Source organism: Serinus canaria, chromosome 4 (genome assembly GCF_022539315.1).
Source record: "Serinus canaria isolate serCan28SL12 chromosome 4, serCan2020, whole genome shotgun sequence".
NCBI lineage: Eukaryota > Metazoa > Chordata > Aves > Passeriformes > Fringillidae > Serinus > Serinus canaria.
The window spans coordinates 46,015,077-46,028,926 of NC_066317.1; the positions used below are offsets into that span (position 1 = coordinate 46,015,077).

A 13,850-nucleotide genomic window follows, 5' to 3' on the forward strand; every position below is an offset into this window, starting at 1 on the left:
AATAAAATGAATAAAATCAGGGTGACTTGAAATGGAAAATTGAATAGGTAATAAATAGATACATGGATCAAAGCAAATCTACAATATGCAGATCCAGAAAGTAATGAAATATTTGCACAGAAAAAGGATCAAGAAGAAAATAAATCCTCAAGCCCCAATTCCTGCTCTAAGGAAAGATAATTTTTCAAAAACCAAAATTTTATTTCTGCTGTCCTATGAGTATAACATGTTCTTCATGAGACATGAGTGAGACTTTTAGTTAAGAAACAGCTAGTTGACATCTGACTTCAAGGAAGGGAATGCTCACATTTCTCTGTGAAGAAATATGTATTGGAGTGGACCATCTTGCCAAGACATAAGTGAAGAAACTTGAAGAAACAGCAGTCAAAAAATAGCATTTCTAGAGATATACCTTTCTTCTTAGTGCAGCCTGTGTTGTTCATAAATAATTTCATATTTAATTAGTTATTTTAATAATCTTGTGTAACTGTTACTCATACAACAGAAAACAATGTGCTAATGAGAAGATTATGGTTTACACGGTCCCTTAGAACTCACACCATGAAGTCAAGATGTCATATTTGTCACCTTAGGAGCCACTACTACTTTCTCCCAAGCTGAGATAGTATGAAGGTGACAAATACAAAGTTTGCTTTTGCAAGGAATGCTGGGGAGAACATTGGTAATGAAGTGGCATGGGCCAAAATGCCTATATTTAAAGTTGAAAAACATATCTTAGAGAACCCTTTCTCAAGATATGTATAGTTTTTAAGGGGAAAAAACAAAGAATTTTTTTTTGAATGCCTGCATAATGCCCTGGGCAAAAAACAGAAGAAAAAATGGGTTGCTTATGAAAAAGCATTCTGTAATCACCAAAAGTGCTCAAGTATTTGAGCATTGAAACTTTAAATTTATTTGGGAAGTTGCTCTAATAAGTACTAAGCTCTTCCTCATGGCTGTTAGAAGAGGAAGATAAGGGAATTAGAAGAAAAAATGTCCTTACTTTAGGGGACCTTCTGTTTATAAAGTTTATGTGCCTGTGGATATGCCTATGGAACTTAATCACCAATTCCCAGCTTACACATCTGAAAAATCGTGGCATCTCTGAAAGCATCTCTGTAACTGTCATGGCTTGGCTGCTGTGGGTGGACCTAAAGGGTCCCAGTAGCTCAGGGTGCTACTGGATCTAGGTACAGGGCCTGAAGTTAACTCTGTGATGCTAGTTCTTTTACACAGGTGCAGTGTCAGGAAGGACAAACCAGGGACAAAATATAGGGAAAAAGGACAGAGAGGTAGGATGCTGGAAAGGATGTTTTCCACGTTTGGAGAACTGTCCCTTCCCTGCCCACAAACTGTTTAAAATTACTGGTAAGTATAATTTGCCAATAAATCAACGTAACAAAAGAGGAGATTAACTAAGAAATTAATTAGAAAAGTAAAAAGTTAGAAAAGCAATATAGAAGTATAGGCAATGGCATCCTGCATTGGCCAGAATTATGTATGTGGTCCAATGTGTGTGAAGCCAGCCTTTGCCATAGCAGGCAGCATCAAAACTTCATGCAGTGTTTCACCCTCCCCACTGATGTAACTTTAAAGTGTGTGTGTGTTATGGATGCACCAGAGTTAAAAGGCTATCAGACAGAGAAACAATTTTGAGAATAATCTGAGCATGGAAATGTCTGCTTGAAACTATATTTCACTGGGCTGCGCAGAGAAGTTAAAGGAAGGAGGCAGAAAGGAAAATCAGGAGGACTGGTTCTTTTATTAATGAATAAAATAACCAGTCAATCAAGATGTTATTGATTGATTGACTAAAGTAACTAACTAATAATTATTGATTGAATAAAATAACCAGGCAATCAGTCAATATGTTAGTGATTCATTGCCTTCATTCCTGTTGTTGCAATGATTTTTCTGTGTGTATTATCTGTTATAAGCTGTGGTTTATGGTTCTTAAGTTGGTATGTTAACTAGAGATCATAAGTTGTACTTCTGCACATGCAGTATATTATTAATAATAATATATTATTTCTTATTGATAAATACTGATCATTTATGTAGGTAAAATAATTTTTTACAACTACTCTTAAAATTAGCATGGCTTTTTGTTAATGTTTGTTTGCTAATTTAGAAAAACACGCTTTTTCACAGAATAATTTTTTTTTCATTTAATAAATTGCAGTAGCTGTAGGGTAGGAACTTTTGGTAAAACACTGCATTTTCATAAACATTTTGGGAGTATTAACACTGATCGTTTCCTGTTTGATTGGTGTATCTGGGCTCACAACCAGAAACATAGAGATGAGGTAACATTTTATCTTAGTTTGGTAGATAAAACTCTTCTGCTAGGTATGAGTACACCCTCTTGTGTAGCAATTAGTAAACAAAATGGTTTTGGATTGAAGTGTGGTTAAAGAATTCTTGAAGAATTCCTATGCTTTTCAGCTCATGTTTCACTTCTTTTAGTGCCCATCTTATTAACAAATAACTTATAAACCTTCTGCACTCAAACGCTATTGCGGATTCAGTCAGTGAGACATACTTAACTCTCACAAGTCTCTTTCCTCTGTCAGAAGTTATTGTTGCCCTATTGGAGACCCCACAGGAAAGCACCAGGCTCACAGCTGAGCAGGGAAGTCAAACTAGAATCACGAGGTTATGCAGGTGGGGAGGAGAGAAACTTCTGGGACTCTTCTGGCTCACATCAGGATGAGCATTAAAGATGAATGAAACTCCTCAGGGCCACTCTCATTTGGGTTTTGAGGATCTCTGAGGGTGGAGGTTACACAACCCTTCTGGAGAACATGTTCCAGACTACTGTTTCATGATAGATGATGCTATATAAAATGCTAGTGGTGCTGAAAGAATCAGTATTATCCTATTCTCTTGCCTGTTATTCGCCATCTCACCCATGTCTTTTCCATATCCTGTCAAGAGTATTTAGTCAGCTCCATGACAGATTGGATTTGGAAACTGATCTGAATTCAGTTAGGAGTGGCTGATGCTATCCATTGTGTTACAGCATGAAGTGCTGTGCTGGCACAAAGAAGTAGGGAAAAGAGATGGGGAGAGGTATTGTGGCAGGCTGATGGGGAGTAGGACAGCTTCTTTAAATTGATGACATCTGCTTCTGACAGATTTGTTTGTGAAACAATTTTAATGTGAACTTGAAGCAGCATGATAATGGCTTACAATGATTTTCTTCTTGACAGAGAAGATTCTTCAATGTCAATGAGTGAGAAGTGTGTCTGATTCTTTAGGATTCCTGATAAGATGCAGCTCAGAAAGTTTTAACTTGTGTTGATTCTTGAGGTCTTCCTTTTGGCAATGCCCTGAAGTGCACAGGGAAACATGAGTTCTAGAAAACTGCCTGAAATCAAGGGTACCTCTCACAGGGTCATCTGTGGAAATGGAAGGCAGTTCTTTAGGAACAATATTGTTTTGGGTGTATTTATTATCCTGAAGATACAAATACTTAGAGCAGCTGTGCAATGTATGATTTACTCCCAGTTAGTCCAGAATTCCTGTAGCAATGCTGTGATTGAAATACTGGTGTGTAATGCAGAGGACTTTAGTTTCACTGTGCCAGCTTCTCCTTCCCAAGTGTGAATTCTGTTTGCTAAAATAATAAGATCTCATAACCTGGATTTTCAGACATTTTTGTTTTGTTTTTTAAAAGAAATTTCTATAGAGCAAACTAAAAAAACAGTGTGTTCATAATTTGCATAAAAAATATTAGGCAAGATTTTTCAGAAATATGACTTCATTTAGGGGTCACTTTGGCAGATAGTACAAGATTGTTAAAGTAGCTCGTAGTTGTAGCAATATTCTTAATAATACTTATTTCAACTGATTCAAGACTGAACTAAAGCTCTAATTAATTAATTCAATGCTTCTTTCCCATTTTCACTGTTGTCTTTGAATCAAGTGATGGGATCAGTAAGAGAAATCTGGAAGGGCTGATTGCTTTAGTCATGACAGATTGTCCCAACTGATTATGGTCATTGCATAAAATACACTGAAAATTTTTGAGAGATTTTTTTCTTTTCAATGCTACATTGCAATATTTATGCTTTGGCTGTACTGTGTATACTTTAGGAGTTTCTGATTGTTATGGTATTATAAGCTCAACTTGTGATGTATTGTGCTGTCATGAAAAGTGATTGAGGAGTCAGAGGGGATTTCTGAATTTGTTTCTTGCTGATTCACAGAATCCTACAATATCCTGTGTTGGAGGGTACCCTCAAGGATCTCAAAGTCCAACTCCTGGCCCTGCACAGGACCATCCCCAAGGGTCACACCCGGTGCCTGAGAGCACTGTCCAAAGGCTTCTTGAACTCTAGCAGGCTGGTGCTGTGACCACTTCCCTAGGGAGCCTGTTCCAGTGCCCAAACGTGCTCTGGGGCAAGAACCTTTTCCTGATACCCAACCTAAACCTCCCCTTGCTCAGCTTCAGGCTGTTTCCTCAAGTCCTGTCACTGGTCACAAACTTGAAGAGATCAGCATCTGCCCCTCCACTTCCCCTTTGAGGAAGTTGCAGACTGTGATGAGGTCTCCTCATCTCCAAGCTGAACAGAACAAGTGTCTTCAGTCTCTTCTCATATGGGTTCCTCTCTAGACCCTTCATCATCTTTATTGCCCTCCTTTGGATGCTCTTTAATAGTTTAATATCTGTCTTACATTGTGGCACCCAAAACTGCCCCTAGGACTTGAGGTGAGGCTGCCCCTGTGTAGAACAGAGCAGGACAATCCCTTCCCTTGCCCAGCTGGTGATGCTGTGCCTGATGCACCCCAGGACAGGATTGTCCCTCCTGGCTGTCACAGCACACTGCTGACTCAGATGTGACTCCTTATTTTAGTCAAAATAGTTTATTTGGGTCTTGTCTACAAAATAAATTATTGCACTGACAAAAAATCTAACTGGCCTTGTAGAGACTGTATGTGTCCATTCTTAAGGATATCAAAACAGTTGTCTGAAGAGCATTTCTAAGCCTGAAAGAGATGTTAAATAACAGCACTTGATGTAGATGAAGTAAAATGCAACAGCAGCTGCTGCTTCCTTTACTCATTTTCGGACGGATTAGAAGAGTCTTTTAAATCTAATGGTATATTTGGATTTCTTCCCAGTTCCACTTTCACTGGAATCAGGAATTTATATTTCTCCCCTGTCTGAACAGCTTTCCGAGATCTGTGTGAGCTCTTTCTTAGGTATGGTGTTCTTGGATAGTAGATGTGTTCTAAGACTTCTGCAAGTATAGCTCTTTAGCTGTCTCTTTCCTGTTGCCATAAGATATGGCAACTATTCGGAGTAGTTAATTTGAACTGTTTGAACTGAAAAAAAATCTGTGTGGACCCACAGAAGAGATTCTAGTCCAGCTTTTTCATCAAATTTGGTTTTGCCACTTTTCTCTTCTCACAGCCTTTAAACATATTGTTCTTCCATGCTGCAGGCAATCCATTCAGTTATCGCCATCTTTTTCATATTCATTGTGTAACCCAGGCTTTTTTCAGTCTCTTGGAAAGGGCACTCCTCTTGTGGCTCATCTGTAGTTGCCAAGCTTCATGACAGCAAATGGGGTATTTATGGGTGTGAGAGTTAGAACTGGCCTTCTGCACTAGCTCTAAATCCTTATGCAGAGTCCCTGAGGGCAGATGAGTGGACACTTACCTGCAGTTCAGCCAGTTCATACAAGGCCTTAATCTTGTCTAAACAGCTGCAACCCCCCATTATTCAGGCTCCCAGCCCTGGGAAACTGAGCTGCTATGCCTTTTACCAGGTTCACCTCTGAGGGCTTTTTTCCCCTTTAAGATGTTCCATGTTTCTCAGACTGTGGGTCCTATCCTTTTACAGATAATTTTGCATCTTTGTACTTATACACAGGAACCTGTTTTGACAAAACACTACAGGCATTTAAACTAAAAACTAAATTAGTGGGAGGTAGTACTTTGCTTTTAGTGTTACAAAGTGTAACATGGAATTGAGATGCCATCTTTCAGTGTTGCTATATGGATTCAATACCATTTTGTCAAGTGAAATAAATACAAAAATCTAAAATAATCTTGCTTTTTTTTCAGATTTTATTATGTAAAGAAGCAAATTTCAAATTTAAACCCCTATCTAAGAGACAAAATAGAAATTCTAAATTTCAAACGAACTTGCAAGTTAGAGATGAAAACTGAACAAGAAAAATAAAAATACATAATTTTCTTGATTATGTGAAACATTAGCAGACAATTTCTTTAAAAATCCATAAATCAAGAAGTGCTGTTGAGAGGTTTATGAGTTTGTCTCATAAAACTCTGTCAGTGACTGTGCTGCTCTCCATATTGGAGTACTTGTGAGAGGGCAAGAGAGAAAGATTTCACAAGAATGGTCACTCTAGAAAACTGTAATCCTGGGTGTGTGTGTTTGCTCTGCTGTAGAAACTTCTTTTTCTGACATTTATATTCTCTGGAAGTTATTGTTAGAATATCATGAAAAGTATTAAAAACAATTAGAACACACAAAGGCTGGTGTGTGAGCTAATCACTTCAACTTGTTTGATTTCAGGGCTGTAGCAATAAAGAGTAACCTCCATTTTCTTCTTCCCATTATTTCATGATGTTTCAGTTTGTCCTTGCACTCATCCTCCCTGCCCCAGCAATCTCTCACAATTGTATTTCTTATTCATTTATTTTTGCCTCAGGCCTGAGCTCTACCACCATTCTTAGCATGTGTGCCTGTGTATGAATGATACAGCAAAATATCCTTCAGTTGTTTTTAACTTGTCTCAGTACCTGAATACAGCTTATTGTGTGGCCAGAGAAAAAGTTATCCTGAAACAACTGAAGGGATGAAGCTGGGGAAAGAACAGTAATGAGAACCAGCAGCAGCTGAAAATGTTCATCAGTCTGCCTGCAGTCAGGTTGTCTAATGAGCCACAAATGTGACCTTTAGCAATGCAGCCAACAGTGTGTATTCTCACAGTGTTCTTCGTGCTGCATTTTCAGCTCTGGCATAACAACTTGGTTGTAAGCCTATTGCAAATCATTTACCCTCTATTGTTTTAACCTGTAAAACTGCAATCATGAATTTCTCAACAGGGCCTGTCTATAGCAGTGCTTTTACCAGTGGAGACACTAAGAAATACCACAGATAATAATAAGCTCTAGATATAATATTGTATTTACCAGGTTGCATGGGGAGCTTCTGCAGGATGATTAATTGTTAATTTTATTTAATTTAATGCTTTTTTCAGCTCTAGCAGTTTCTACTTCTCCCTCTCATGACATCTCATTCCTTCTTTGTATCCTTTTGGACAACCCAGTCAATTGCCAGATGAGAAGAAGGTGCTTTTTCTTTTTTTCTTTTGGTCACATTACTCTTCAGTTGAATGAGTTGTTTGACCTCTTATTTACAGCCTGAAAACAGCTCTTACAAGCAGCAAAACTGAAAGGAGCACAGAACCAGATCCAGGCATTTGGAACCAAGCTGCATATACAGTGCTGCTGCTTCCAGAGAAGACATGCCCTCAGTGTCTGCTGAGGTTGGGAGTCAGACTCTTTAACCAACTTGAATCTTGAGATAACCTTAGCAAATGTGCTAAATTCTGCAGCAAGAGGAAAACAGTCACCATGAGGGTCTTCCCTCTCCTTACTGCTTCTTAGAGTATTATTTATTTGATAACTTCTAGTCTTCAAAACAACCACTCAAGAAACAGAGTCTACTGAGGACCCCTGTGCATGGTAATGTAATTGCAAAGAAGAGAAGGAGTAAATTCTGAAAAATATTCATCTAAAACTGTAAAATATCTCTGAGTTATAAGGAGTAGGTCCCTGTAGGATTACAGTCAGGCAGTCTGAGTTCCAATGTAAGTGAACGCTAGGTGATTGTCATGACAAGGAGTCAGATCTTCTGCTTTCAGGCAGTGTTTAACCTCTTTGGAAACTGAAAGTCACTTAACAGACTATATACTGTATTGAATACTGTGCTTCAATGAGTATTTCATACAAAACTTCTGATAGCTTCTTCAAAGATGCCTTATGCAAATTTAAAGCCATTATATATTCTCTCTACCTTTAATATGCTTTTTAATAAATGCTAAAGAAGATTTCTATTTTTTTTTTTTGTTCCCTACATTTCTTAATGTTGGTATTTCTGTGCAGTGTGGGTTTTGGGTCTGGGGAAACCAACCACAGAGATAAAAGTCTGTCATATTTTCTTTCTTTCATCAAACTCCAATATCAGGAGCTTTTCTATTAATATCCCAATGAGCAGAATCACACGCTAATATGTTACAACCTGCTTCTGTGCCTGCCAGTGGTGCCAAATCAATTATGGTAAGATTGCCATAGACTTGCCAGTTTATTTTTTAAATGATTGGTCTCTGAGTAGCTGTAAATAAGACTAATCAAGATAAAGACTATTAATAATATTTTCATCCTCCAGCAAATTAAGCAATAAGTCCATACTAAACTTGATCATTATCCAGAAATATTTAATTTATGGAGCACACATGACTCAACATTGAAACTGGGCCAAATATTGCAGTAATAGTAAAGGATATTGCAGTAAAAGTAAAGGATAATCCCATGTTTTCTGATTTATCAGAGCTTCTCTAGAGACTACAAATTCTGCTTGGTTATTAGATCACCATGTGGCTGTCTTTTAGAAGACTAGTAATTTCCAAATTATTACTGTTCTGTGCATGTCTGTGGTAGGATGACCCTAGCTGGTCACCAGGTGCTCTCCAAAGCTGCTCTGTTACTCCCCTCCTGAGCTGGACTGGGGAGAGAATATAGAACAAGTCTCATGGGTCAAGATCTGCACAAGGAGAGATCCCTCACCAGCTACTGTCATAGGCAAACATGTTCCTCAACATGGGGAAAGTAATTTAATTCACTGCAAATCAAGTCAGAGCAGGGAAATGAGAAAAGAAACCCCAAATCTTAAAAGAACTTCCTCACATCCCTCTCTCCTTCCTGTGTTTAGCTTTGGTCATGAATTCTCTACCTCCTGTCCCCTCAGAGATGTAGGGAGATGACAAGTGTGGGCTGTGGTCAGTTCATCACACAATGTCACTGTCACTCCTTCCTTCTCTGGAGAAGGACTCCTCACACTCTTCCTCTGCTTCACCATGGGGTCCCTCCTATGGGGCACAGTCCTCCATGAACTTCTCCAGTGTCAGTCCTTACCATGGGCTAGGTTCTTCATGAACTGCTACAGTGTGGGTCCCTCCCACAGTGTTCAGTCCTTCAGGAACTTCAGGCTGCTCCAGTGTGGGATCTCACAGGGTCACAAGTTCTGCCAGCAAACCTTCTCCAGTGTGGGATCCCACAGGGTCACAGCTTCCTTTGGGCATCCACCTATTCCAGAGTGGGGTCCTCCAGGGGCTGTACCTGCTGCCCCTCCTGCTGCACTGGCCTTGGTATCTACAGAGTTTTTTCTTTCCCATATTCTCACTCCTTTCTCCTGGCTGCAGTTGCCTTGCACAGATTTTTTCCCTGCCTCCTTACATATTGCAGAGGTACAGCAGCCGTCAGTGATGGGCTCCGCTTTGGCCAGTGGTGGGTCTGTCTTGCATCTGACTGGAGTTGGCTCTGTCAGTCACAGAAGTTTCTGGCAGCTTCTTACAGGAGCCACCCCTGTATCCCTCCCACTACAAGACCCTTGCCATGCAAATCCAACATCATATAAAATAAATGAGATGAACTTTTTGTATTTTTGGGTTTTTCCTCATACAGATGTAAAAAATTCAATGTGCAGGTAGATCTTCTGAAAAAAATTACTCCTGACATTTTTAGAAGCTTTTTAACAATTATGCATAACTCTGCATGGTTATATTTTAATTCAACTTTTTAATATTATTTTTAAAATCCTGATTTAAATGAATGTTCAGTATGTTGAAAGACCTTTGGAAACCAGGAACCATGTAGATGGAAGTTTATATAGTTACATTTAATGATATTGACATACACATACTACTATTGCCTGCTTGCTAAACGTCAGGCTATAGCTCAGATGTGGTGCTTTAAAAGGTAATGATTTAGGTGTAGGTCAGGAAAAACAGAGATCATATCAAATACTCCAGACTTGTATGAAACTGAGAGTCCTCAAGAACTCTCTATGTTTTGTTTGTTTGTTTGGGATTTTTTTCAAATAGCATTTCTATTTGTAGAAATCATGTGTGCAGACTGGTTAACTGTGATAAACTCAAGTAGATCTCTGTTGGAGGCCTGTTAAATTCAAGTATTGTCCCTACTAACACTTTTTTTTGAGATCAAAAAATAAACTTAGCAGAATGTAATGCCTTCAGATTACTACATGTGATCATCAGGTATGCTCCATTGCACCAGTAAATGAGGTAGAATTACTGCTTACAATACTTTTCACTGTAATGCAGATTCATAGCATATTTTGTGGTTTTGTAAAAAATGAACAGAAAGTTAAATTAAGCATATCAGATTGAATAAAAGACAGGGTTATCACCAACAGGTCAAATCAATACTCCATTTTAGTTTTGTGACGTCTTATTTCTTACAGATATTTTGAAACTCAAGTGCCTTCTGTAGTAAGTAGCTGCATTTCTTTTGGCAGTTTTGTGTATTAGGGAACCTCTGTAAAATCAGAAGTGTTATTTGTATATTAGTTAAGAAGGAAGGAAGGAAAAGCTTAAAAATGTCTGAGACAGTCACTTGCCCTGTCAAATCCCCTTTATTTAAAGAGTTTCTCAGGCTCCAGACAGGAGGCAGTGGATGGCTGCTCGAGAGCTCTTGTGCCCTTTCTTTCTCTCCATATTGAATAGGTTCTGTAAAAAGCAGAAGAGTGTTCCAGAACATCATTATCTGAGGAACCTTTACAAGTCACAAGAACTTTGCCAGTACAATGTGCGGAACTAATAAGTGGCAACTCTTCTGTCTTCAGATGAAACCATTCTTGGTTTTGTACACAGCTATATAGGTGATCTTTAATGCAAAAATTTTCTGTGTTTATACAGATCACAATACAAAAATCTGGTGGTGAAAAGGGCTATTTTAGATTACATATGCTTCTTTACAGGCAACAATAATCTGCCACCCCGGAAGCTGCAAGAGACAATTTTAGAGATAAATTCCTTGTCTTGTTTCTGAGATAAGTTCAATACTGCAGCATGTGAGTGCATTGTGTAAAAGTCTTTAGCATTACCTGGAGAATGTATCTCTAAAACCACCTTTTTAAAAAAAGTGGTTCCATGCAGAGAATGTAATGAACTCAGGAACAACAGTGGCAGCACACTCGTCTTTTTAGATAGTAAGCAGAGTAAGGCAACCATACTGACTTCAAAATACTTATGCAAGTGAATATTTTGCTTTTCATCATTCTCTCAGTTAACATTGTAGTGAGGCAGCTCTGGCAGCTTTTAAATTTCTTTCTCATGGTCGCTGCCGTGTCACACAGTTGCTAAAAGTACCATGTTATTCTCTGTTACTGTAAAATGAAACACTAAGTTGGTACATTTTTGGGTACTGTAGACTTCTTCAGTTCAGGCCACTTCTTTGTGACTGAATATGGGGTTCTAGCCATGGTTTTGTGATGGGCAGGTACAACTGAGAGTCAGACGTAAAGAGAAAGATATCTGTGGTGCACCGGGAACAAGATTGTTCTGTGACATTGTGAGGGGTTATGAATAAAGCAGAATTTCATTTGCTAAAGCCTAAGAGGTTCTGCAGTAACTATTTTGTGTTGACAGTTTAATCACTGGAAGGGTATGGGTGGAGCTCTGTAGAGTGCAAAATATGTCAAAAGTACTTATTGTGCTTTCTAAAAAGTTCTCACAACCTGCTGAAGTAATAATAATTTTTAATTTTGCTCTGTCTCTTTTCTTTAGTCAAGGCCTCTTGCCCTGCAGGACGTTTTGTGAGGCAGCAAAAGAAGGTTGTGAACCAGTCCTGGGTATGGTGAATGCTTCTTGGCCAGACTTCTTGAAGTGCTCTCAATTCCAGAACAAAACTGAGAATGACACCACTACAAGGGTATGCTTCTCACCACACCAAGAAAAAGGAAAGCAGTGTATGTTTCCATTCTTAACTGTTACACTGTGTTTATGAGTTTTCATTTAATAATTTATTTTCTTCCTGTGTAGGAAAAGCTCTGGGGTGAAAGTATTATTTATTGTTCTATGTTCCATCTTATTACTGTAATAAAGTCTGGTTGTCAGTTGATTATAGTTTGCAGTGCTTTAATTGTTCAGGCTGATTTTTTTCAGACTTGTGTTGATTTAAGGCCTTTTTATTTTACATCAAAAATTCTGAGCTGTTTCAAGGAAAGAAGGTTGGAGGAAAGTAATATCACCTGTTGAGTTTTTGTTTGCTCGCTCTAATAAATACAGGTTTGTTATTTGCAGTAGGAACCTGATACACAGGCCAAAGTTCAAGTGAATCTCCTTTATCCTTGCTGTAAAAATGAGCCCAAAACTGATCAAGAGGTAAACTTCTCAAAAAGCATGGTCTTTATATGTCCACACATAACGTCATAGAATCATTTTTTATCTCCAAAAAGATACTGAAGGTCATCCAGTCCATTTGTTAACTCAGCACTGCCAAATCCACCACTAAACCCTGTTCCTAAGTGTCATGTCTGTGCATCCTGTAGATACCTTCAGGGATGATGACTACACCACTTACCTGGGAAGCCTGTTCCAGTGACTGACCAGCCTTCCCATGAAGAAATATTTTCCTAATATCCAATCTAAACCTCTCCTGGTTCTCCTTGAGGTGTTTTTCTCCTGTCATATTGCTTGTTACTTGGAGGAAGACACTCACTGCCACCTTTATACAACCTCCTTTCTGGCAGCTGTAGAGAGTGATCAGGTCTCCCCTGAGCATTTTTTCCCCAGGCCAAATCAGCCCAATCCCTCGCACTCCTCATAAGGCCTGTGCTCTGTAGACCTTTCCCCAGCTCCATTGCCCTTCTCTAGACATGCTCCAGCGCCTCAGTGTCTTTCTGGGGGGCCAAACTAAACACAGGATTCCAGCTGTGGCTGCACCAGTGCCAAGAGGAGCAGGGGACAATCACTGCCCTGCTCCTGCTGGCCACACTGTTGCTGACACAGGCCAGCATGCCATTGGCCTTCTTGGCCACCTGGGCACAGCTGGCTCATGTTCAGCTGCTGTCAACCAGCATTCTCTGGTCATTTTCCACTGGGCAGCTTTCCAGCCAGTCTCTAAAAACAAAGCATTTCCATCTCCTCAGAGGTGCTGCTGTGTTCTCTAGATCCAAATCTAGAGGTGAGATCACACCTGAGAGCAGTAAGCCTGACTTTTTTTCCCACTGACCCCATTGCTGGAGTTTCCTTGCTGGCACCTGAGACTTTGCTATTGATAGGCATTCTGTGAGATGGAGAGACTGAGGCTTGTACAGTCTGTCTGTGGGTTCTGACTTTTTTAATGACTTCTGTGTGACAATAAACAAGAAGAAATGGTGTGGTGAAAACTGTTTTTCAATTTTTTAATTAAAACCCCCCAAGGATTTATTCTTTACCTTAAAATATCAGGAAGGTTATACATTGTTTCTTTAAATGTTAATTAATGGTACAATTAAAATAGATTGTATATCCTGGGCTACCTCCTTGTGATTCCTGAGTATACATAATGATATAGCCTAAAATTATTAGACCAAGTCTTTTACCAGTTGGATTCTCTCCAGCTCTAAAGGCATATTTTTGAAGAGTCATGAAGTAAAGAAGGCTGTTGTCCATACCTACCTTCATCTGTGGGAACTTTTGTATTGGTTGAGGTAGCGAAGGATCCAAAGGATTGTGTCTTGTTGAAGTTGAATGATTGCCAGTTAAATTGAGCACTGTCCACAAATTTTTAATATAGAGCCCTGTGGT

The 13,850-nt window shown here is 39.1% G+C and overlaps 1 protein-coding gene across 2 annotated transcripts in view; it reads left to right on the top strand.

The window, feature by feature from the left end:
* Positions 1-13,850, top strand: part of CORIN (corin, serine peptidase) — a 120,147-nt gene that overhangs the window by 50,409 nt on the left and 55,888 nt on the right. For both annotated transcript variants that reach the window (XM_050973539.1, XM_009101459.4), the window contains exon 5: positions 11,847-12,028. In XM_050973539.1, the coding sequence (XP_050829496.1) occupies positions 11,847-12,028 (182 nt within the window). The remainder of the gene's footprint in view (positions 1-11,846; positions 12,029-13,850) is intronic.